This window comes from Scardinius erythrophthalmus, assembly GCF_964197995.2.
Source record: "Scardinius erythrophthalmus genome assembly, chromosome: 9".
NCBI classification, from domain to species: domain Eukaryota; kingdom Metazoa; phylum Chordata; class Actinopteri; order Cypriniformes; family Leuciscidae; genus Scardinius; species Scardinius erythrophthalmus.
In genome coordinates this window covers 28,619,707-28,646,423 of record NC_138229.1, presented here as the reverse complement: position 1 = coordinate 28,646,423, position 26,717 = coordinate 28,619,707, and the positions used below count along the sequence as shown (strand labels likewise).

Sequence of the window (26,717 nt, the reverse complement as noted above, 5' to 3'; positions counted from 1 at the left end):
ACCACCACGGTATAGCAGTATTGTATTATTTTTTATATTATTAGCCTATCATACCCGTTAGACGTGGTTATATTAAAGCTTAAAACTCCAACACATTATGTATGTATTATGTGCTTAAATGTTAACTAAACAGAATGCCCACGACAGTGGACAAAACGCATTTTTTAGTCTTCACTGTAAATCTGCTTCTCGTCAATATCACAAACTGGTCAGAAGTTGAACGGTGTTCCATTTCGCATCGCTGAGAACAACGTACTCCTCTCCCATTGGTCCAGAACCGCTTCTCAGTGCCAGACACCCAATCACAGAACAGTGCGTAGAGCGCTGCGTTGAGAATTGTCTCACTTCTGAAACAGAGGAGCCAACGGGAATCCCACAATGCCAGGCGAGGGACCTCCTGTCGGAGAGTGAAGCTCCGCTGGTTTCAATGAAAGAGGGGGAGAAGAGCAATGCAGAGGGATGTAAGATGGCAGAGCTACAAATGTTGTTAGAGGAGGAAATCCCGGCAGGAAAAAGAGCCCTTGTGGAGAGCTACCAAAACCTTTCAAGGGTTGCGGAATATTGCGAGAACAATTATGTGCAGGTATGGATTGGAGAAATTACCTTTGCCTTTCATGTATTGTCTGAATCAGTGGGGATGTGATTGAAATGCGAGCACTGCATTTGTAGCGTTACAGAGGATTCTCATCAAACGGTTATAAGGGCGCATTGAGGCATAATACACGCGATCAGTACATTTAATAATAATGCTAAGCGTTTGTATTTGGATGATATTTGCGTTGTTTAACCCCGATAGACACAATGCACGAATTCACTTTCGGAGGGTGTGTCAGAGACGTGCCGCTTTCTCTACGATGGATGGAGACAGATTATCTTTAAAAAAAAGATATAATAGTTTAATGGTCAAAATATCGCCCAACAGATTGTTAGAAACCAATCTAGTTGTATGTTATCTAATAGCTTATCGTATATGTATCGGCGACAATGTATCGACTGCAAATGTGTTTGAAGCCAAGACGTCATTTTCCGAACTAATACGTCATGCTCTGAACGTTCCAATGTTTGATTTGCTGAATTCTGCGGTTCGGTTTGTTTCGAGGTCCAGACGGGTGTCAAGCCCCATGGGTGACTGTGAATGTGATGAAAGCCCAGATATTAGATATTCATTTCAACCCCTAAACGCTATTGAACTTCATCCACGTTTTGGCAACGCTATAATATGTGTCAGTGGAACGTGAAACCACCATGGGTTTGTTAAATACATGCGGTAATATCTTTTAATATGTGTGTGTATTGCCTGAAGTAGAATGGCGAGACGCCTAGACGCGAAATGTCGATGATGGTGTGAATAAGTTATTGCTGACACACCTGTGTTAATGTGTCTCTCGCTGAAACCTTTTCACTCACACACCTACAAAGCACAGAGACTGTTGGAAATGTCCAAATGTTGTAGGATAGCCTTTAAGCATATAGCTAAGTAACTTGTTATGATGGATATATTTAGTGAAATATGGGAATTATGTTATTAAGGCATGTATGTGTGTGATGCATATTGGCATACTGCTATGATAATGAGTGGGATAAGAAGGAAAGAATCATTTGCTTGTGTAATTCAATCATATTCAACAAAGGGACATTTAGAACGATGATGATCAGTGTTCAGTGAGAAAATAAACCAACATTTATTTAGTATTTATTTGTTTTACTTTCACAATGTAAGAGATCATACCTGCAGTTAATAAGATGCTGTGATTTTGTAAAGGTTAGTAATACAAAACAAGTTCTTGAGAAACAACATTACCTCTTATTAAACATTTTCTCTTTGAAATTCATGATGATCGGTGGGATGTTCTTGACGCAGATGTACCATTTGATTAAAAGATTAAAATATATGTTGAAGAAAAACAGTATAAATATGTATATTTTAAAGAAAGATTACTAATATGTCTTGACAGGAGGAAGAGGGTTATTTAAAAAAAAATGTATTTTATGAGGTTTCACAGCTATGTACCTATACTTTTTGTCAAAATTATAAATGTGACATTGTTTTTGGGAATGTTTGGTCTGATATTTGGATTTATTAGGAAACTTATAGAAATATAATTTGATGAGACAGTTTATTTAATGAAAAGTGTGTATTCAGACATAAATCTGACATTGATTCTTGTAGGCAGCAATACATTATTTGCCAGTACCTCAAACCATGCCTTGATGCATGTAGGCAGTTTGATTAGATTCAGGGTTCTGCTAATGAGATATCCACAGCAAAAAAATATTATTAACTCACAAATACACTGTACATCGGAAATATGGCTAACATGAAAAATTTAACTCTCTGAAAATTTAAAATCCAGTATGTCAATTGGGACATCCACAATGAAATATACACTTTTAGTTGTGAAATAATATAGAAAAAAACTAAATCAAGATCATCAATCATCTGATGACAGCTCATTATTGGATTGTGCAATGAGATGCTATGACAACAGTCAAGAAACTCTTTCAGGGTCTTCTAAAATGTGCAAATAGGATCCCATTAAGACATTTAAGACATACACAACAAAATTAGGTATAGGCTACTCAAGTTGTTGAAAAAAAAATATATTTCTGCAGAAAAATGCATGTTAAAAAAATATATAATCAAAAATAAATATATTTATAAATATACATACATTTTTCTTTGTTTTTTTGTGCAAGAGTAAAAATGGGAGATTTAGTAGTGTGGGTTAAATGGGAGATTTAGTAGTGTTTAATGTATTGCTATGCTAATTTAGGAGAGTTTCTGTTATGTAGGGTTTTTTTTGGGGTGGGGGGGGGGGTGGGGGGTTACCATAATGGTGACGAGTGGAGCATGAGGTTGGTTTGAGAACAGATATATGTGGTAATTTTTTTTGCTCTATATTGCCATACTCATTCAGCAATTGTTATGCTATGCTATGTTAATGTTATCATAGCATTGTGTTTTCAAATATCGCTTACCCCACCTTAAAGGAACACGCCGACTTTTTGGGACTTTAGCTTATTCACCGTATGCAAAATCACAAAAATCACTCTGCCCAAGTAGCAGTGCTTCGCCTTCTGAGAATATAGTTCCCAGTGTGTATATGGTTAGAAGATGGCTGTGTCTCATGTGACCTTGTTATTTGTTCACGCTGTGACTATACAAATCACAACATGTATATAGGAAAATGTTGGTGTTATTTTGTCACTTATTGGGAGCAGTATGCTAGCTGGAGCCATTTACCTCCAGTCTTTGTGCTAAGCTAGGTTAGCGGTGGGTGCGTCAAACAGACTTTCACAGAAATGAGAAGGGTATGTATGGACTTATCTAACTCTGGGGGATACGGTGAATAAGCTAAAGTCCCAAAAAGTCGGCATGTTCCTTTAAAGAGAAATTAAAATGTATGAGTACAAAATAAAAATCTGGCAGGTCTGCTTACTTAAACTTTGATTTTCTTAACTTAAAAAAATTATGCAACTGATTACTGATTATTTTGAAGTTTGCTTGAGGGTTTATGCTGCTGAATCAATGCACCATATGATTAGTTATCCATCAATCCATATTATCTATGTATCGCAGTCTCACAGTATGATTATATGTCGGTACATTCTGACTATAAAGACTTTGTAAAAATTCTTTTAGAAAGCTACAAACCAAATGAGATCAGAGATTAAGGGAATCTAATGATATGTTTTGATATAAGCCAATTGAACCCTCATGTGATTTCTTTTAGCAATGACACATTCTCAGATATTCATAGAGGACTCAGAGGACTAAATGATTCAAAGATGTTCCTCTTGTGGTTTTAGTGGGTGAATCATACTCAAAAAGAGGACCAAAGCAGACACTTTGAGGACCAAACGCTTTGGCACTAGACAGAAGTTAGTCATGTCTTACAATGACTTGCACCATGCCCTTTAAATCTGTACCAAAACCATTTGTGAATGAAATCCAGAATGCTTCATGAGTGAATCATGGATTAGTAATGTGTTAATTTGGGCGTGACAAAGAATGAGTACACTACGATTCCAAAGTTTGGGTTTAATACTTTTATTCAGCAAGGAAACATTAAAATGATCAAAAATGACAATAAAGCATTTTATTAAATAAACACAGTTTTTAACTTTCCATTCATCAAAGAATTCTGAAACACAAACAAAAAAAATTCAACATTAATAATGATAAAAAAAATTCTTGAGCAGCAAATCAGCATATTAAAAAGATTTCTAAAGGATGACACTAAATACTGGATTAATGACTTATAATATTACTTTGTACTGCATTTTTAATCAAATAAATGCAGCCTTGGTGAGCTTAAAGAACTTTGTTTAAATACTGTACAGTAAAACTGATTTACCGACCTCAAACCTTTATATGTCCGTGTTCATTTAGAAATTGAATCATAGTCTAGACTTGATATGATGTTTTGGACCTAATAAGTGAAAACCAGGCAGTTCCTGATAATTTTAAGAAAATATAATATGTTTTTAATTATTGAAACTTTATGCTTTAATGTCTTGCACCATCTAAATCAAGATATCACGAGTCATTCATTGTTTTAGAGCTGTTGGCCAACAGTCTAGTAGGACATGGTGGAAAACCACAGGCAGGACGTTCATGGGTCATTCATCTGAATCCCCCCGTGGCGACAGACACATGGTCTTAGAACAGCTGAGAAGCACTGACGTGTTGTAACAGGTGGTGTTTGAAGCAGACCTGGGGTCAGTGCTGCATGCTCGTCGCAGTCTAATTGTTAAAGTCCCCATAAAATCAAAATGGACAATTCTTGTATGGAATATTTCAGTATTTATTACAAATTATTAATATTACGGGGCTGTTGAATGCTTGAATCTGATTGGTTGATGAACATGAAGGTGGTGTGCAATTATTTTCAGGGAAACGCACAGCTAAAGTAGTTCCAGGCAGGTCTTGACCGCATTACAGTTCAATATCACTTCGCCAAATGATTTTAGTCATTTCAAAGGGCCTTACAGACTACAACAGAAAAAGAACCAAAACCCACAACAACCACACTGACCAAGCAAATAAATATAGTAAACAATGGGATAAAAACGACAAATTATTTCCATGTTTTCTGCCACAAAATGAAAGGGTTGGTTCACACAAAAATGAAAATTCTGTCATTACTTACTCACCCTCATTTCGTTCCAAACCCGTAAGACCTTCGTTCGTCTTCGAAACACGAGAACTCCGAGAGGTTTCTGAACCAGCCGTAGGCAGCAACGTCACTGCCACTTTCAAGGCCCAGAAAGGTAGGAAAGTCATCGTTAAAATAGTCCTTTTCTCGTCACTTTATAACATTAAGGTTGAACCACTGTAGTCACATTACAGTGGTTCAACCTTAATGTTATAAAGTGACGAAAATACTTTTTGTGCGCACACTTTATACAACAATTTCTTCTCTTTCACCATCACCGTAAACACAGTGCTAGCTTCAGTATTGGCTGGCTCCTGCGTCAGCATCACACGCATGCGTCGAATTGTTGAATTATGTCGTTATTTTTGTTTTATTTCTGTTTCTTTTGCACGCAAAAAGTATTCTCATTAGGCCCTACTCATTATTATTCTCGTTACAAAAAGTAAGCCTCCGTTACTAGGTCAAAAAATGGCATTTTGGAATTAGCAACAGAGGCTTGGGATTAGATTTATAAGCCCCCCCCCCACACACACACACACACACACACACACACACACACACACAATAATTAAACGGCCCGTTGTCAATTATTCCTCACTTATCTGTGCACATCTTTTTTTTTTATTCATGTATCAATAACTTCCCCTTCCTCTTGCAATGACAGCTCTTCTCTGGTCTGGTGATGTGTTTACTGGCGCGAGGGCGGGACAACCTGTCAATCACATAACATCACAGCAATAGCAAATCACAACCATCCAATCAATTATGTTATAGTATTCTGACATGGAAACTATTAGTATCCTGAAAGCCTCACATTTTTTGTTTAAGTTCATGGAGTGCGAGGAGTGCATTTTATAATTGCTAGATTCAAGACCAAGGCGATTTGGTAATTATGCAGCAAAGTGCTGCTTGCTGTCTCTCATATTTGAGGTTAGGGATTTAAACAAACCCCCAAATTAATTACATTAAATTAGTGAGGTGAACAATTATCATAAAGACTAGAAGATGGGCTCTTTGAGCCAAGAAACAACCAAAACATCCAGAAACCACTTGCGCATATGTGCTAAAATGTTATTTCCATATGTTTATTTGATTTTAATGGCTTCAAAAGTCCACAAGTGTTTAGTGTTAATGTTTGTTCATTTATGTCATGCTAAGCTATCTAATCTGTCATTGATGAAACAGGAAATTGTTTAATATGTGAAATGTTTTGAATTTCAGAATATGGATTATCACTAAGATGCGGTCTCATGTCTGAATACTGTTTAAACAAAGTTACTTGTTGCCTGTTAATTTCACCAGATTTTTTTCAATAGTTTGTCAGATTAGTTTAGTACATGACCAAGGATTTCAGAAATCATTTACAGCATTCCGTGGTCAAGTATATTTGTGTAATAATGACAATTGATAATTGCGTAATAATAATGCTAAATTACATATTTGACCACCTATCTCATATATTTTGTATCACACTGCAGTTTCTTTCTTCTCACAAACAATATTAACTCCAATCAATATGTCCTGGACATTTATTTGTAGTCCTCATCACTTCACACTGGGGTTTCATCGATAACTTCGGACTTTACATGCTTAGACCAACTATTATACAGGTTTAACTGACCATATTTTTAAAATCATAGATTTAAAACAAATGCAGCATACACTGGCGTTCAAAAGTTTGGGGTCTGTATGATTTTAATGTTTGTTTTTAGAAAAAAAGTATTTTATGCTCAACAAAAATACAGTTAAAGCATAAATAGTCAAATAATAATATAATAATAATAATAAAATTGTTTCCTATTTAAATATATTTTAAAATGTAAAATTGGTATAGCAATTTTATTTAAATTTAGTGATTCCAAAGCAGAATTTTGAAAAGCAACATCATTATTTCAGTCTTCAGTTTCACATGAGCCTTCAGAAATCATTTGCATGTGATGATTTGTTGCTCAATTTCTTCGTTATCATCTAGGCTGAAAACAGTTGTGTTGCTTAATATTTTTGTGGAAACTGATACTTTTTTTTTTTAATTCATGAATAGAAAGTTCAAAAGAACAGCATTTATTTGAATTAGAAATCTTTTGTAACATAAATGTCTTTACTGCCTTTACAGACAATTTAATGTCTCCTTGCTGAATAAAAGTATGAATTTCTTTTAGAAAAAAAAAACATTGGCCTCAATGGCGAAGCTCATGGGTGTCTATTGTGAGGTTCAAACTGAGAGTTTTGGATTGTTTTAGGGTAACTGTATGTAAATACATAATGGAGATAGAGTAATTTTTGTATCCAGTATGTCACTGACCCATCTCTTTTCTTTGTTGCGCTGTGAATCACAAGCTTTCAATGGGCAGCAAATGTCTTTTTCCACATGATTTGATCTGATGTGATATTTCCTCTGGAGTCCATAACGAATTTCAAGATTTAGTAGTGTGAGATGCTTTGGAAAATCATTTAATGTGTATGATTTGTTTGAAACTATATTTCACAAGCAGCTTCTTACACACCTTTATTTTGTGGAGCATAAAATAATAAGACTTTTTTTTGTTTTTTGTTTTTTTGGTCCATGCAATGAAAGTCGATGGTGACAAAAACGGTTTGGTTACCAACATTCTTCAAAATATCTTCTTTTGTGTTCTGTAATAAAAAGTCAATAAGGGTTGGACCAACATTAGGGTGATTAAATGATGACAGAATTGTAATTTTTTGTGTGAATTATCCCTTTAAAACTAGTGGTGTCTCTGTTTTTTAATCTTTGTTTAGGCACAAGACAAGAGGAAAGCCCTGGAGGAGACCAAAGCCTACACCACCCAGTCCCTGGCCAGCGTGGCCTATCAGATTAATGCCTTAGCCAACAATGTGCTGCAGCTGTTGGACATCCAGGCTTCACAGCTGCGCAGGATGGAGTCCTCCATCAACCATATCTCTCAGGTCAGCCATGGGCACTGCAACACCAACAAAACACAACTAGGTGTTCCTTACCCAGCATGCTTTGATTCAGTGGTTCTCAACTGGTGGATTGCGAACCCCTCAAAAGACTACTTCTTTTATTGTTGTGAATCCAGAACTTAAACGAAAACTTAATCTTAAACTACAGAGAGTGACAGAAAATACAGTGACAAAATCATGTACATTTTCTTACCGGTATACTGGATTGAACATGGATTCTCTAAGTGGCACTGTTTATATACTGCAAATGTGCAAATAATTAAATCGTCATTTCATTGATTCCTTCATTTGTTCAGTTGTGGAAAAAAATACAATAATAAAATATATAAAAATATATATATATATTGATGACTGGCAAATAAAATAAAATCATTACGTGTTAACCTTCTAGCAGCTTCCTGTTTACATTATTTAGAGATGTGAAAAACTTTTCCACAAAATTTGTAATTTTCAACCCAAATCTTTACCTTGTATTTTTTCAATAACAATAAGCAATGTCAGCACATTATAGTAGTTTTGTAATTAAAATGAACCCTTATGCAGTGTCAAAAACCCTGTAACACCTTTTGTGTTTCCAGTCAAAAATGGTCGGCCTTTTAAAACTTGCTTGTAAATCATTTATCCAAATATTGGTTTCAATCTTTTTGTCAACTTGTTTTCTTTCAATTAGGACAGGTTTTGTATTTAGTTGAAACTGATTGATCATAGGCCTCCATGATCTGAGGATAAATTTCATCTCTGTAAAAAAAAGAAAGCCTTTAATACTCAAAATAGTTTGTTTGTGGACATGAACGTGTGTGTGTGTAGCGAGAGTGTGCATGAACATGATGAACATGCTCCTGAACACTAAATGTTTTTCTTATTTTTGATCTCTCCCGTTTTGTTTTTAGTGGATGGTCAATTTTGACCAATGTAAGCTCAGATCAATGAGGCCTACAATCAGTCAGTTTCAAAAATAAATACAAACCTGTCCTAATTGAAAGAAAAAAAAGTTGACAAAAAGATTGAATCCAATATTTGGTGATAAAATTGCGTAACAAGTGATTTCTTTTTTTGTAGGCCGGTCATTTAAAAAAACTGGTTGAACATTGGTTGAACACACAATTGTTTGGAAGATTTTTTACATTTTATTCAATATTGCCAAAATTACATAATTAATAAATAAGATTGATGTGCATAAGCTCAGATAATCAATCGATCAATCCGTTTAAAAAAGAAATACAAAACCTATGCTACTTAAAAGAAAACAAGTTGACAAAGAGTGAATCCAATATTTGATGATAATATAGAACAATGAGACATTTGTAAGCTATTTTTTGTAGGCCCATAATTTTTGACCGGGAACACCACAAGTGTAACAAGGTGGGGGGAAAAAATCACACATAATTACAAAAATTCTTGGGGAAAAAATGTTTAGGGAAGTAGTTATACGCTGTGTGAGCAAAGTCAGTACATTTTAGTCCAATGCGATAATGTTAACTAGTATTTTCGGGGAAAAAGAAAATCCTTTCTGGGTCATCCTCTATATTTTTCAACGCTTAAACGACTTCATGGAAAATCTTAAACTCACATCTCTTTACCAACCAGCTAGTTTTCAGTTATGACAATTATTCATATCTTAATTGTCATTTTATTGGCATAAAATTAAAATATTTACAATACAACCTTCTGTAAAGCTGCTTTGAAACGATGCGTATTGTGAAAAGCACTATTCAAATTCGACATTACGTTTCTCAATTTACCTGCCATTGAGTGCGGCAAAAAGTTCATCTTGGACCCTTGCTATTGTGTCCCATGCGGAGTCATATTTGCGTGTTGAATTCGAGAGAAGCACCAATGCAAAAATATTCTAAATCTCAAGTTGACCCCACATGCTCTGCTGTTCCTGAGTGCCATCACTTATGTAATATGCATAAATAATAAGATTTACATGGGCTAGACTATGGATTATGCAGATGGTGATTAACTACATTGAATATGTTAGAAATTAAATAATCATAATGCTTGACGTGCCATAATAACTAGAGCCTAGTTTTATTGTAAGCCATGATTTGTAAAGAGCATCTCAGACACTTTTAGTTCTCTTTGTAGACATTTGAACACAATGTCAGAGTGATTTTTTTTTTTCATCCTAAGTGGGGGATGGGGTGTATTTATTGAGGGTAATTAGAAATCGCATTCCCCCATAATGCACTAGAGTAGATTTTCAGAGCCTTAATGGAAACTAGATCTAATGTTTTGCCTTCTACTGAAGTTAAAAGGCTCCTGCAAACTGGTTTGCCACCACTTTTCTCTATGAAGATAGGCAGAAATGGCAGGCAAATTCTGGTTGGATGCCATCATTGGTGCAGGTGATTTGACTGACTTTGAATATTATTACAATTTTTACCATTACTCCAGGCTTCAGTGTCACATGATCCTTCAGAAATCATTCTAATACGTGCTTTAGAAATATTTCTTATCAATGCTGTGCTAATGCGTATGCTCTAAAAGATGTACATAAACATTCTTAGATTTGAATTGACCAATTTAAAATGTACAATATAATTATTTGGACATGTTTTAAAATATAAATGATTTTACTTATGGAGAACTTCAGTGAATCCTCTGTTTTGAGTTATAGGTACTCAATTTTGGTTAATAGATACTACTGTATTGAGGCTACATGAAGGCTATGATTGCTCACAAATATTCTAAAACTTTACCCATTTTCATCCCTCTATTTTTTCTTTTAGACTGTGGACATTCATAAAGAGAAAGTTGCCAGACGAGAGATTGGGATCCTCACCACTAACAAAAACACATCTCGCACCCACAAGATCATCGCCCCGGGCAACATGGAGCGACCCGTGCGCTACATCAGGAAGCCCATAGATTACACCCTGCTGGATGATGTGGGTCACGGTGTTAAAGTAAGTCTTTTTGATTGTCAACATTTTTTGATGTTTGCTATAGCAAGCATCATTATCGCTACTGTTCATACTTGGGTTTAGAGTTTCTGAATAAATAAAAAATCAAGACGTACATCCAGAAGTATTACTGACTTATTAGCCTAGCTGTATTTTCATTTAGAGACCCAAAATATGATTTTTTATATGTATATATAAACCAAGAAAACAAAAAGACCTTAAGAGGACATGATGGACGATACAAATGCTTCTCAGGTAAAAATAGTTTAAGCACACAGAATAGGCCAGATGTCTTAAGAATCCAATGCTTGAATAAAACACTGGATAGTTTACAGTAAAATAAGAGAACATGTGATACTATCATGTTACTGTTTAATTTCACATTTAGTGTAGTTTAAATAGTCTAGAGAACAAGGACTGGATAGGTATTTATATAACTTTACCTTGATGAAATGCATGAATATGCCCCCCCCAAAAAAACCCTCATCTGATTGCTCTAGATATTAGTATTCAAAGTACTAATAAAGAAATTGATCCTTAGTCGTCGAGTGTGTGTGTGTGTGTGTGTGTGTGTGTGTGTGTGTGTGTGTGTGTGTGTGTGTGTGTGTGTGTGTGTGTGTGTGTGTGTGTGTGTGTGTGTGTGTGTGTGTGTGTGTGTGTGTGTGTGTGTGTGTGTGTGTGTGTGTGTGTGTGTGTGTGTGTGTGTGTGTTTGTTTGTAGACCCTCTCTGGTTTCCTTCACTATATTCGTGTTATTAAATTATTCATGTCCATCAGTGTCAGCTCTGAGCTGTTATAATGACATCAGTTTGCTCTCTGAACCCTCGTACCAATGTTATCACATTAGATTGTCGCTATCTGAACTGAGAAGTAATTATGAAAGATGTCTTTGCATTTTTATGTTGACCTTTATGTGTTTTTAATGGCTTTTATGGGATGATGCCATGTTTGGTCTGGATGGTGTGTTGTTATGACACAATGTCAACATTATTCACCACTAGTTGTTCAGCCTTTTCATTCCCGATATATAACTGAGCCAGATCTTGAAGCCATGTGCCAGCAGCTCACCCCAAGACCTGTTTTAAATGCTTCATTAGTTTGGTGCTGATGTGCGCTGGCCTTTTCCCCCCTCGGCTGTGTAAATGCCCCGCAGGCTGCCCTCATACTGGCTCTGTAATTAGGACGCTTAACTCCTCAAATGTTGCTCTGTGTGTGTCAGTCAACCCTGACTGACATGCCCAGAGGACATACGTCTCTCCTCAGTCGTCAGTCAGAACTTTATTATTGCGATTATCATAATTGGTGGATGTCGAATTGTCACAATGCCAAAATTCCAATACGAGTATACCAGTAAATTTTTACAGTTATCAATATAAAGTTCATTATTAAAGGAATACTCTACCGTTTTTTTCATATTAAACTATGTTATTCCCTTAAATAAGATGAGTTGATACATACCTCTCTCGTCTCAGTGCGTGCACTCAATCGCTCTGGCACGCGGCGACACTTTGATAGCACTTAGCTTAGCCCAGTTCATTCATTAGGATCCAAACAGAGATGAAGTTAGAAGCGACCAAACACCTCCACGTTTTCCCTATTTAAAAACAATTACACGAGTAGTTACACGACCAAGTATGGTGACACAAAATAAAACGTGCCGCTTTTCTAAGCGGGTAAAAAGGATAACTATAATGTATGGCGGAATAGCACTTGGGAGCACTTCGACTCTGCGCAGTAAAAAGTCACGTTGGTTCTAATGACAGAAGTGAGGGGGAGAGGGGGAGAGGATTTTTCAGGAGTGATGATATTACTGCGCCGAGTCGAAGTGCTCCCAAGTGCTATTCCGCCATACATTATAGTTATCCTTTTTACCCGCTTAGAAAAGCGCCACGTTTTATTTTGTGTCACCATACTTGGTCGTATAACTACTCGTATAACTGTATTTAAATCGGGAAAACGTTGATGTGTTTGGTCGCTTCTAACTTCATCTCTGTTTGGATCCTAATGAATGAACTGGGCTTAGCTAAGTGCTATCAAAGTGTCGCCGCGTGCCAAAGCGATTGAGTGCACGCACTGATACGAGAGGATATGTATCAACTCATCTTAGTTAAAGGAGAACTCCGGTCAGTTTTAACATTGAGCTCATTTTTTTGTACAGTTGGAGTGCTGTCAGTACAGAGAACAACGACAAAAATCGGTGTTGCCTACACCGTGTTATTCTATTTTTAAAATTTGCACCCTGTTGACTTCAATGGGGCAAGTACTAAACCTGCTTTTAGCCTCTTAACATCCTTGATGTGTCATTACAAGTGCACAGAAAATGTGAGTGATTCCTTCAGAGTGATCATGGGGGAATCTGACTGCAGTAGATGTGAAAGATATGAATAAAAATTATGTTATTTAAGCCAGCGCAAATACCTGTGTTTACATCCTGTTTTCGGTTGAAGTCCAAAGTAGTTGATTGCCGAGTTCACGCGCATAGGTTTAGTTACCTATGATCACGCGCGTGAACTCGGCAATCAACTACTTTGGACTTCAACCGAAAACAGGATGTAAACACAGGTATTTGCGCTGGCTTAAATAACATCATTTTTATACATATCTTTCACATCTACTGCAGTCAGATTCACTCGTGTTCACTCAGAAGGAATCACTCACATTTTCGGTGCACTTGTAATGACACATCAAGGATGTTAAGAGGCTAAAAGCAGGTTTAGTACTTGCCCCATTGAAGTCAACAGGGTGCAAATTTTAAAAATAGAATAACTCGGTGTAGGCAACACCGATTTTTGTCGTTGTTCTCTGTATTGACAGCACTCCAAATGTACAAAAAAATGAGCTCAATGTTAAAATTGACCGGAGTTCTCCTTTAAGGGAATAACATAGTTTAATATGAAAAAACGGTGGAGTGTTCCTTTAAGACAAACAGGGTCACAGAGTGCTGATGTGCGTCAGAGTCGCCAACGTTGGTTCCATAGCTTTCACTGCACAAAAACTGTGCGGCGGGAGCTTCATGGAATGGGTTTCCATGGCCGAGCAGTTGAATGCTAGCCTCACATCACCAACTACAATGCCAAGCGCTGGATGGACTGGCATAAAGCACGCCATCACTGGACTCTGTGTGGAGTGACGAATTAAAGGAACGTTACCTGTCCGACTGGACTGTTTTTCAGGGGTTGGGCTTCCAGTGAAGGGAAATCTTAAAACTTCAGCATATCAAGACATTTTGGACGATGCAATGCTTCCAACTTTATGGGAACAGTTTGAGAAAGGCCCTTTTCTATTCCAGCATGACTGTATCCCAAATAAAGGTCCATAAAGACATGGTTGGATGAGTTTGGTGAGGAAGAACTTGCATGGCCTGCACAGAGTCCTGACCTCACCCCCATCGAACACCTTTGGGATGAACTGGAACGGAGATTACGAGCCAGGCCTTGTCGTCTAACATCAGTGTCTGACTGCACAAATGCTCTACTGGATGAATGGGCAAAAATTCTCACAGAAACACTGGCTCTTGTGGAAAGCCTTCCCAGAAGAGTGGAAAATGTTTTTTTATGTTAATAAAGATTATTTAATGTCATGACATAGTAACTCATATTAGCCTAGCTAGATGAATGGATTTAAAAAAAAAAAACTGCAAGCTAACAAGTATTTGAGGCAGTTTGTAGTAAAGATGGTTTACATAGTTGTTGTACAGCTATGATTATGGGTGTGAGCTTTTAAAATTTATAATTCTTATTAAATTAAATCCACATGTGAGCTATTTACTGACCAAATGCTTGAAATTGTCACATCGCTAGAAAAGACATTATGCATAATTTTGCTTATTAGCCTGATTAGATTGTAATTATGACTGACATTTATGTGATTATAATTGTTTTGTGTAAGCAGCTTTGACTTTTCTGCTTTGTCTCTAGATTCTTATCAGTCAAATTAGATCAGTATCTTTTTGTTCTTTATTCAAAGGTCTTTTGTTTCGCTTCTCCTCTCTCCCTTTTTCATTAAGTTTAAGTAATTAAATAACATTAATTATCTTCTCTCTTCCTCAATGCTTTCACTTAGTGGCTTAAAGCAAAGGTAAGCACACAACCCACAATGCTTTCTGGGTCCCATGTCACGACCATCTTTGCCTTGGTTCTTTATAATGTTGTGTAATGCACATTATAGTTAATTTCCATAATCTGTTATGAGAATATACATATTGTAGCTTATTGAGTACGCATTTTGAGTAATCGGATATGAACATGACTGTGAAAGTTGTCTTAATGTTGTTTTCCCTGTCAAATGTTTTCAGCAAGGGAATAACCCGCCAGCTCGGGCAGGTGGAGGAACGTTATCCAGGACCAACCCTCCCACACAGAAGCCCCCAAGCCCCCCCATGGCAGGTAGAGGTACGCTGGGGTAAGTCATATTTCACTTATGTTTTAAAATATGTTGTGCTGTCTCCTGTGAGTTTAGTCAATTATTGCCACCGTTAAGGGTCTGGCACCTAATAACACAATGCTTTTTTTCGCATGTAGTTTGCATCTTTATTAACAAATGTGTTTGTGTTTCTCAGACGAAACACACCGTATAAGACCCTTGAGCCAGTCAAGCCTCCTGTGGTGCCTAATGACTACATGACTAGTCCAGCGCGCCTGGGAAGCCAGAACAGCCCGGGACGCACAGCCTCACTCAATCAGAGACCCAGAACGCACAGGTACAGCTCACATATGGATACACAAGACAATGCAGGCCTTCTAAAGCCCGGGACACACCAAGCCGACGTCAAAGAACTGGCGGCGGTGAAAGCTGACTCTGTTGTCGCCTCTTGTCGGCTGCGTCTCGACCAGAAAGCTGCACTTGAACACACCAAAATGACTAAAGCAATTGTCAACTAGCATGTGCGTTTTGCGCCTGCGTGTGTTAATATCTGTCTATATCAGCAGGTATCAATAGTCTATTTTCATCATTCAAAAAGGGAAACCGAATCTAGGACTGCAGATGTACAAACCGTAAACAAAGCAGCGCTTGCTTACCATTTTGAACATGAATCACACTGATCACTTTCTTCATTCCAGTCGGCTCTTGTTATTATGAAAATATTCACGTATTCGAATGCTCGGGTAAGATGATGTAAAATTATAGCAGCCTTCTGTCTGTGCCGTCCTGACTTCTTCGCTTGCTTTCATCACTTTGGCTTTTATTCTCGGTCACTGACTCATTCACTAAGCTGAGCCCCGACGTCATTTCAGCATGCTGAATCGGCCAAAAAAAAAATGACGTCCGACTAGAGCCAATGGTGCGGAACACACAGAAAAAACGAAGCTGACCGACACTCAAAAACGGCCAACCTTCATCTTTGTGTGTCCTGCCTTAATGGTATGAGACACTGTGCTGGAAGAAATAATGCTTTTATTCCGCAAGGATGCATTGAATTGGTCAAAAGTGACAGTAAAGACATTTATAATGTTACGAAAGATTTCTATTTCAAATAAATGCTATTCTTTTGAACTTTCTAATCATCAAAGAGTCCTGAAAAAAGTATCACGGTTTCCACAAAAATATTAAGCAGCACAACTGTTTTCAACATTGATAATAATAAGAAATGTTTCTTGAGCAGAAAATCAGCATATTAGTTTTATCTTACTGGCCCCAAACTGAACAATGAATGCTGGGTTTCATGGTGATATATTAAAGTTGTAAGATAAAAGCCGCTATTACAAGAAATAAAGTCTCAGTTGTGAGATAAAGTAACATTGTGAGATATAAAATCACAATTATGAGAATATATATATATATTTCTATATGTTTCTAACCTTTAAAAATTACTTTTGTTAGTGTAACATCTCTAAGCTCTCTGATAATGTTGATAGGCGATATCAGTTTAGGACCCATGGACCAGATGTTTGAAAGAAGACCCGGAGTCAGAATTATAATAAATTGAAGAAAAGTTTTACTGAAGATAGTTTGCAATTTCATCAGCAGAAGTTCAGCTTCAAGACTCACACAGGAGTTCGTAGGATGCCCCGCTTACAGTTACAGGAGATCACAACAGTTATACCCTTCACCAAGGTCTAAGCTACGTCCTTGCTTCAGGTTGCAGTTTCTGATTGGCTAAGAACACACATAGTCTAAGCAAATTTCCACACATGGATAGATAGGAGAGTATGTTGCCATAAGTCAAGATAGTTGTCGCATGATTCCTAGATTAAGGTCTGCGGTGACCTCGGAGGTCGGGGAAAGGCGTCTTCGGGTCTGTTGTTACATGCTGAAGTATCCTATAGCTCCTATATAAGACTTGCACAGAACATCCAACGCACACACAAAAGCACTAGGGAATCACAGTTTCCTCAAGGCTGAAGAGGGCCTGAGCTAACTATCATCAGGACAAACTACCAAAACATAATAATACATTCCCTCCTCAGGAAGAAGTACAGATAATATTCACTTTAGTTTCTAGAGAAATACACATGAAAGAGGTACAATTCTGTAAATCAGGTGAAGTCACGTCTAGTCGGACCCCTGTAACCTTAACTCGTCTGCTAGAACCAGATATATGGACAACACATGTTGAGGGTCACATCAGAATGTACCTAAAAGCAGCTGGTTTACACTCACAGCAAACATATGATTAAAAGTATATCTGAATCACTCATTTAATATAGAAATGATTTATGTAGAAATGCTTATCCTTGATTATTAATCACATTGAAGCAGCAGTGGATTCCAATCCACCCCCTTCAATGTCTATCTTTATTTCCTTTTCCTCTTGCAAAAAAGTGAATTTATGGCATTCATTAGACTTTTTGTTTATTCTATGGCACTGTTTAAATATACAAGTATAAAGAATCTGTAAGTCTTCTTCTCTTTCTCATAAACTTGATTCTCCACTGTCATTGCTTTCCCAGTGGGCTTGTTACTAATGAAAGCTGAAGGTGAATAAGGTTAGAAATAACAGTAAACTGTTTCTTAACCTTTGGTTTATCACATTTATTTTCCAAATTCAAGTTACAAAAGCTCTTGATGGTGTCATAAATGACTTGTTTGATAGGCTCAGTAAAAGATGCCACTTTGGGAATTTATGATGATGCATGCTTGTTGCTTTGATAGCTCTTTGTAACCCTATTGTCTGTGTGTCTCAGTGGCAGTAGTGGGGGCAGCGGCGGTCGGGAAAACAGCAGTAATAGTATGGGAATCCCTCTGGCTGTGCCAACACCCTCCCCTCCCAGTATGGCACCAGGTGACAGTTCACATTTTTCACATATTATATTATTTTATAGGGCTGGGTTGAAAATACTGATTTCTCGATTTTATTCAATTCTCATTTTGATGAGCTGTTCTTAAAATCCCAGAATCTTTTAGTCTAAGGTGTTTTCAGTTGATGCATGAACAAAGCGTTACAAAACATTATTTGTAGCGTGCCTTCCATAAATCGCAATAAGCTTTGCACTTTGTTACTTTTGATATGAAACAAAGTCTCAGCTTTAAAATTCGATGAACAGTAAATACATTTTTGCCGCTCTTTAATGTGGCTTGAAAGATCGCTTTTAACCACTCAAACGAAGCAGGAACTGATCGTCTCTTCCTCTTTACTACTAGTTATAGCACAAAATGAACATCACAAGGAATGTTGAAAGATACAGTACAATTTACTGAAATGTATCATGTCTCATGTAATCACTCAGTGTTTCAAGAAATGCATCAGTAAAACAAATTTTGTAAATAATGTCATGTAACATAGCCATTCAATGTCTATTGCTTAATATCATTTTTATTATTCATTCATTATATTTATACTTAACATGCCTTCATTATTTAATGTATGTTTTAATATATCCATCATAAAAGCCATTTTTATGAGTTTTTTTTTATGAAAAATGAATTTGAATAGAAATATGATATAATTAAAAAGTTATCAAAACTGCTTATGTGCAATTTAAATATTGGTTTACAAATCAAATGTTCATTTTAACCTTTAAAGTCAGCATGAATTAGAACTTGCAACAGACATTATTTCCTTATTATGATGTATATCTGTGTAAAACTGCTTTGTGAACAAGAAAAAATGTAGGGCGGGACTTGATTTTGTCCATGGGGAATTGATTGGATGGTTGAGGTTTGCTATTGCTGTGATGTCATGTAAGTGACAGGTTGTCCCGCCCTCGTGCCAGTAAGGAGGGGAAGTTATTTTAATTACAGTATTCCATAAACAAATAAGAATTGTCAGTTTTGACTGTATGGTTTACAGTATTAGTTGAGAGAGATGTACTGTACCTGATTTATATACAAATTAATCAATATCAAATATAATTAAATTGAGAGTGGAATTGAACCAAATCACAAGCTGATTAATCAAAATTGAATCAATACCCAGCCCTATTATTTTGGCCATTCCACCCAGCTCCTAACGGAGTGATCTGTTTTGCATTGGATTTATCTTCTGTGACTCTGGACAGTTCCCTGTTTATCTTCTTTCCCTGTAGTTCCTCAAGGTCCAGGTTTGGGCCCAATCCCGATGTCTCAGTTCGGAACAATCTCCCGACAGATCTCCAGACACAATTCCTCCACCACTTCTTCCTCCGCCTCTATGGTGTCAGCCACCGGCACCTACCGGCGCGCCCCTGCTAGCTCCTCCCAGTTCTCTGTGCCTCAACCCCACCTGAACGGGGGTCCCACGTACCCCCAGAACACAAGTGAGTTCAGTTCTACTCTAGGGACTGCTAGTGGCCCCAAAAGTGTTTTGGCTCTTAATTTGCACTTTAATTTAAATGCCTGTAAGCCATTACGTTAGAAAACAAACACCAAGCTCAAGTGTGTAATTTCTTCACCACTAGCAGCACCAAACACTTTTAGTTAATAAATGAGGTTATTAGCAGACCTAGTAACCAATGCTTTTCTGCTATTCATCTCTTCATGTCACAATAACTGCTTTGACCTTCTGTCTGTTTATCTGCCTGTGTGTAACTCTTTGGGCTTGTTTTTGCCTGTTATCCTCTTTCTGTCTGGCTGGATATGTATGAATGTGTGTGTATCTGCGCTCCGTGTGTCTCCAGTGTCTGTCGCTCCACCGCCTCCTCCCATGGTGCAGCTGACGCCCCAGATTCCCCTCACTGGCTTTGTGGCCAGAGTTCAGGAGAACAGTGAGTAACGCTCACATTAGCATAGTGCTTTGATCTTCACATGTGGTCTCTGTTCAGTTGCAGTCTGCCATGTATGAATTATTCTCTCTACCCAAAATGTAATGTTTATTAAATATTTGTATGTATTAACATATGGGTATATTAATAGTAATAACATTTTGTGATATGGTGTTTTATTTTGGAAGTTGACTTATTCTATATAACTATTACTTATATGTAGGGCCAATGTCACACTATTAAAATGCAAAAATACATTTTATACAAACAGTGGCTTTAATACACGTCTTCTGTGATTAAGCATGATTTTAATTTCTTAATTAAAAATTAATGTTGATCTTTATTTGGCAAAAATGAAAAACAATTCAGAGTGGTACAACAGTTCTAATTTCATAATGAAGAATCAATTTAAATTAATTTTAATTGAAAGTTATTAAATATATGACATTTTTAAAAAAGTTTGAGATTATTTGCATCTCTTATTATTATTTCTTAGAAGAAGCAGTAAAGCAATTTTGTTAAAATATTATAAAAAATTTAAAAACGTTTCTTGGCATTTCGTTGTACCTGAGAATTATTTGATTGCATTGATTATTTGTTTAAATGGGTCCTATTATGCTTTTCACTTTTTCAACTTTAGTTAGTGTGTAATATTGCTGTTTGAGCATAAAAAGATCTGCAAGGTTACAAAGCTCAAAGTCCACTTCAAAGGGAGATGTTTTATTTTAACAGAATCCACTTTTCAAAAACTACAACACGATTTTTCCGGGCTTTATGAAGTCATAATGTTCCTCATTTATATAATCCCCGCCCACGGAATATGCAGAAAAGTGGATGAGCTGCTGCTGTGTCAAAGAGACACTGTTTTTTCCACAACTTATTTGTTTGACCTTCCTTAAGCTGAGGAACTTAGAATGAGTCAAATTTATTTTAAATACTGTTCCTGCACATTATAATCCCAATGTTTATCTGTGATCTGCACATTTTACAAAGAACAGCTTCCAGAACCACGATGCAGGCTTGCGTTTTCTATTAACAGTTCTAATTATTAGTTTTATGTTGTTGCTACGTTCGCCTGCTAGCCAACATTGATACATGTTGATACAGTGTTGTTTACTGTAGCTTTTGTAAGCTCTTGCTTTTGTAAGACTGTTTACCGCCCCTTGGGAAAATTAAACATGGTTTTGTGATCGATTACTGTTTGTATTAACATAGTTTTCCGACAAATATCATGATTACCACTCTGAAACGTCCTGTGAAATCCTTGCTTGCAAAGTCCGTGCATGAAATCCATTCTGGATGCTCCTCTTGTTTGTTAACATTGTCAGGGTCTGAATCGGGTTTGAAATTGCCGCCATCCTTTATATTTACACTAGAGAAGAACTTGCCATTATGAAGGGGCGGGACATTTCCCGAACACACGCTAAGCGCTGCCAATCACAACACACTGGGCCAGCTAACCAATCACAGCACATTTCGTATTACGGAAGTAGGTGCTTCATCGAAACCGGAACCAAACAACGCTTTCGGGACAGACTGGGGAGAGCAGAGCTGTGAAAAATAATGTGTTTTTTGAACAATCAAGCACGAAAGCATCTAGTACACCCCCAAAACAAAATGAAGACTTTGTTAAAGGGCATAATAGGACCTCTTTAATGCATACTGTGCCATTTTTAATAAAGTTTTTCTAAATTAGGTTTCTGTCTTTAAAACGAGATTTGGTCATAGATGATCAGTGAGGTTTTCCTCCCTTCTTTGTCCTCCAGTAACAGACAGCCCGTCTCCTCCCCCTCCTCCTCTACCTGAGGACACGCTCATGTTTGAGGAAGCAGCCCCGCCCCCTCCACCTCCACCTGTGGATTATGAAGAAGAAGATGCAGCTCTGGTGCACTACAATGACCCTTATGCTGATGGAGACCCCCACTGGGCCCCAAAATCCTATTTAGAAAAGGGTGAGTGAGCGCCCTTAATACAATAATACAAAGATACAACAATACAACTTATTTTAATTCATTTTTGTTTCTTTTTAATGTAAGAGTTTTGATTTGAGAATGCCTTTTCCAATTGAGACTGTAATCAGGATGCAGATAGATAGATAGATAAATAGATAGATAGACAGACAGACAGACAGACATATGGATGGATGGATGGATAGATAGTTGGCCAGATTGAAAGACAGATGGATAGATAGATAGATTGATTGATTTTTTTTTTTATCTGAAAGGGACAGTGTACATTATTCAACATTCAGATAAATGTAAATATACATAAGTTATAATGCTGTAAACTATACAGGGAGTATAATATTAAAGGTTAAAATTAAATGATTTGTAGGCTACCTACATTTAAATACGTTTTTTTAATAATGTTATAATAATACATTTTGAATGACATAATTGTTTCTACTCGTTTTTAGTTTTGAAAAACATGAAGTATATATTCAAACATATTAAATATTGAAGAACAGGTAAAAATACAATGCAAATGTAATCTAGTGCATATATTTATCAAAATGCTCCTCTCTAGAGTTATTTTTTTTTAGCTAACTATCGAGTTTATGGTCATTGATTGGCTTTTCTGAGGTAAATGTGACGTTACGTGACATTGTTCACAAGATGTTTTATTGACACCTTTCCACAGTCGAAACACTGATTGAGGGATTACATAAGACATGATTAATTCAGGAAGTTATATTGTATCTTTCAACATTCCTTCTGATGTTCTTTCATGATTATTTGCTGCTGTAACTAGTAGTAAAGAGGAAGAGATGATCGTGTCACGCGCGCTCCGTGCTGCCGCTTCGCTTGAACTGAGGCGCTACAGCACATTAAAGAGCGCCAAAACGGTATTTATTGTTTGAATTTCGTAATAAAATTGACAGAATTTGAAAGCTGAGACTTTGTTTCATATCAGAAGTAACAAAGCACAAAGCTTATTGCGATTTATTGGATGGGAGGCGCTACAAAGCTTTGTTCATTCATCAACTGAAAACACCATAGACTGAAAGATCCATTCTTGGGATTTATGAATCGATATCGGTTCTTCAAAACGAGAATCGATTAAAATCGAGAAATTTCATTTTTTTTACCCAGACCTGAAAGATAGATTGACAGACAGACGGATAGATAGACAAACAGATCGAAAGACAGATTGAAAGGATGGATGGACAGACAGACAGACAAAGTTTAATGGATAGATAGACAGACAGACAGATAGACACAGATAGATAGACAGACAGACAGACAGACGGATGGATGGATAGATGGATAGACAGACAGACAGATATATAGATAGATAGATAGATAGATAGACAGACAGACGGATGGATAGATAGACAGACAGACAGACAGAGAGATAGACAGGCAGACACAGATAGATAGATAGACAGACAGACAGATGGATAGACAGAAATATTAATGGATAGATTGACAGTCAGACAGATAGATAGACAGACATGGATGGATGGATGGATGGATGGATGGATAAACTGACTGATGGATGGACAGAGACTGATAGATAGATAGATGTATGGATGGACAGACAGACAGAGACTTTCTAATCCATGTCATACTAACTCTACTCTTCTTTCAGTGGTGGCCATCTATGACTACTCAAAGGACAAAGATGATGAGCTGTCCTTCATGGAGGGCGCCATCATCTACATCATCAAGAAAAACGATGATGGCTGGTTCGAGGGAGTGTGTAACGGTGTGACCGGACTGTTTCCTGGCAACTACGTTGAATCCATCATGCACTACGCTGACTAATGCTAAATCCCAGAGACATCATGCAATGCAGCCAATCAGTTACAAACATTGCAAAGTGCATTAGAAAATGACTGAATGTTTGTTTTTGTCCAATCACAAATGTATCAAGGCATCTACAATGCTCACTGTTTGAGGAGACAGGGCTCGTATTGCCTCTACAAAGAATATGAAAAGAAACAAACAAGTCTCACTACTTTTTGGTTAGGTTGCCTCATACATTTTGTACATATATTAAAGCGAGACGTTGCCTGTAGGCTGTTGCTAGTGTTTGTTTTTGTGCGTGTTTTGTCATTGTACTGAGATCTGTATTTGCCAAGTGTCAGCTAGGGCTAGTTAGTTTTTTTCCCCCTAAAACCTGTCTCTTTCTCTTTTTTTTTTTTTTTTTTTTTTACTAAACTGTCAAGCTCTTCCTTTACAGGAGGAAGACATTTTGAATGTCATTTCTGGAATATTATTATGCCTGGAAAACAATCAGGCAAAAAAATATAAAAATGACAATTACGTTTTTACCTACATTTCACCTTAAAGATTTGCTAATATTTTCTATAATTTTACCTCATGACTGTAAGGGAAAAGACAGATGCAGTAAAATGCAGAGATTCTTCTGCATATCAAACAAAACTTCATATGAACATGTCCACGTTACATATTTCACCCCAAGATTAAAAAAAGTATATTTCTCCTATACAATTATGCCTATTTTTAAGATTTTTTTTTTTATGACAAGTAAGCACATTTTCCCCAAATTATTATTACCGTAATGCAAAAAAATTAATAATTCTCATTACTGTAATCTGAACATATATATAAATTTAAATCATTTTTATACATTCTGGTAATATTTCTTATACTGCCAATAATTTATGCTGATTTAAATATAAAATACATTACAGCAATGATAATCACTATTGCGTGTAATGGGAATTATTTAAATGTAAAACTCAAAAGTAAACTATTAAATGCAGAAAATCTTAGTGGTCCTATAGGCTTTGTTTCCTTTATGCAAAATATATATTTTTTTCTTTTGTGACCTGGACATGTTTTCATGAGATTCACCCATATACTGTGAGTTTAAACTGTGCCAAGCTGGTCTTTGATAGTGTTTTCTGTTTTAAACTGCTGAAGTATTGTGAACTTGATTATGTTGCACTGACCGGGCGACACTGGCTCACTAGCTGAACGAGTCTCATTGCCCACAGATAAAAATTTGTTACATGAAGTAGCAGAAATCAGTTTCGTCGTTGTATATATTATGTAGAGGGACCATGCAAAGCTGAATTTGTGTCTTTCTATTTAGACCAGTTCAGAAGTTTTGCTGAATTTAGGCGAAAAAACATAGATTTCATTGAAAAAAATATCAAGTTTAGTGTATAGTACTGACGAATGTGAGCTCATAACTGTTAGCATGGCACAAACATCAAGGTGATTCTGGTTTCTGGTTTTTAGAAGCGTCTCAAACTACTGTTGAAGGCGAGCGATGTTTTAATTTATTGAATCCAATGAAATATCTGTGAGAATGTAACTCGCATAGAGCTGTCTGAACAATGACCACTTAATGTTAAGCATTGCAAGGCCTTGTCATAAGATGTGCAAGTGATCTGTAATTTAAATGTTCCTTTGCAGAATATCTGCAAACAATATAATCTCTATTATCGTTTTGTATATAGTCTGTTTTTCTTTTTATGTACAATCTCTTTTTATAATAAAGCACCCTCCTGTGCAAAACATTGTGTTAGATGTGTTCAGGTGCTGGATGACAAAAGTAGGCCTACTGATTTGATGATTTTTCATTTTTAACATGAAGACATAACAATAACACATTTTAAGCACCAGTCCATGACAGAACTCAGTCAGGGGTCAGGAAGAGAATCTATTCATCTTTGTGGACAGCAGAGGGTGATGTAGGTCTGAAAAAGAAAATACATTTCTATCACGTCTGCATTCGAAATCCCATATTTCTATATAGTAGGCAAACAACAGTGAAAAAGAAGCATGTTCGAATCGTAATTCGAATTCACAGTGCTCATAAAAGAGAAGACGAAAAGAACCCGAATGACCTACTACTTCCGGTGAGATTCTGAAGCGTGCATGTGATGGACACTTTACTATCCCATGAGGCCACGGGAGAGTATTTATGAATGGTAGTGAAGCAACGCAACTAATGCTGGTCACATGTAGGGTTGCCAACCGTTCCGTATAATACGGAATCGTTCCGTATTTGACACATAAAAGTCTTGTTCCGTATTGAACTGATACGGAACGCACTTTGTTCCGTATTTTTGAGAATCAGTTCAGTGCAGTGAAAAAAACCCCCGACGGTGCGGTAGATAGGCTACTAATTTCTCACCCGGATTGTCTATGATCAGCGTAGCGTTTTTAACATCTTGGAACATCATCAGAGAATGCCCTTTTAATTGGTCGTTTCAGTCATTGTGAGTCACGTATCGTAGCAACGATGACGACAAGTGACAACAGCGGGAAATGTAAAAAATGACTTCCTCCGAGCAGCCGGCGAAAAAGAAAAGAGCACAAAAATATAGAATTAAATGGGAAAATGACTACCCGTGGCTGGAATGCGTGAGGGACAATGAATACACGGCCGAGCGATGTCACGGTTCCTTGTCCGGTCCGTGTAACGCTTCACAATTCAGTTTTCAGACCATACAATGCAAATGCAAAAATGAAAAATTGAAACCAGACATTAATTTTTCTTGTTTTTCCAGTTACATTATCAATGGATATTTGCATTTTTCTCCCCTTTTTCAATTTTACTTTTGCTAAATTGTGACTTCAGAAACAAACATTCGAATAAATGAAA

At 36.8% G+C, this 26,717-nt stretch overlaps 1 protein-coding gene across 3 annotated transcripts; it reads left to right on the top strand.

Annotated features, from left to right (window-relative positions):
* The first annotated feature begins 389 nt into the window (after positions 1-389).
* On the top strand, positions 390-25,620 carry abi1b (abl-interactor 1b). Of its 3 annotated transcripts, XR_014030856.1 has the most exons (11): positions 390-583; positions 7,920-8,087; positions 10,841-11,017; positions 15,308-15,414; positions 15,572-15,712; positions 18,138-18,235; positions 19,479-19,688; positions 20,049-20,135; positions 21,899-22,084; positions 22,884-22,977; positions 23,724-24,153. XR_014030856.1 is itself a non-coding variant. In XM_081375504.1 (10 exons), exons 1-10 carry the CDS (start codon positions 428-430, stop codon positions 23,897-23,899), a joined length of 1,506 nt encoding a protein of 501 aa, XP_081231630.1. In that variant the 5' UTR covers positions 390-427; the 3' UTR covers positions 23,900-25,620. The 3 variants fall into 3 exon arrangements, 2 of the variants coding, with proteins under 2 accessions (XP_081231630.1, XP_081231631.1); XM_081375504.1 differs by lacking the exon at positions 22,884-22,977 and having other exon boundaries at positions 23,724-25,620; XM_081375505.1 differs by lacking the exons at positions 20,049-20,135; positions 22,884-22,977 and having other exon boundaries at positions 23,724-25,620.
* The last annotated feature ends 1,097 nt before the right edge of the window (positions 25,621-26,717 follow it).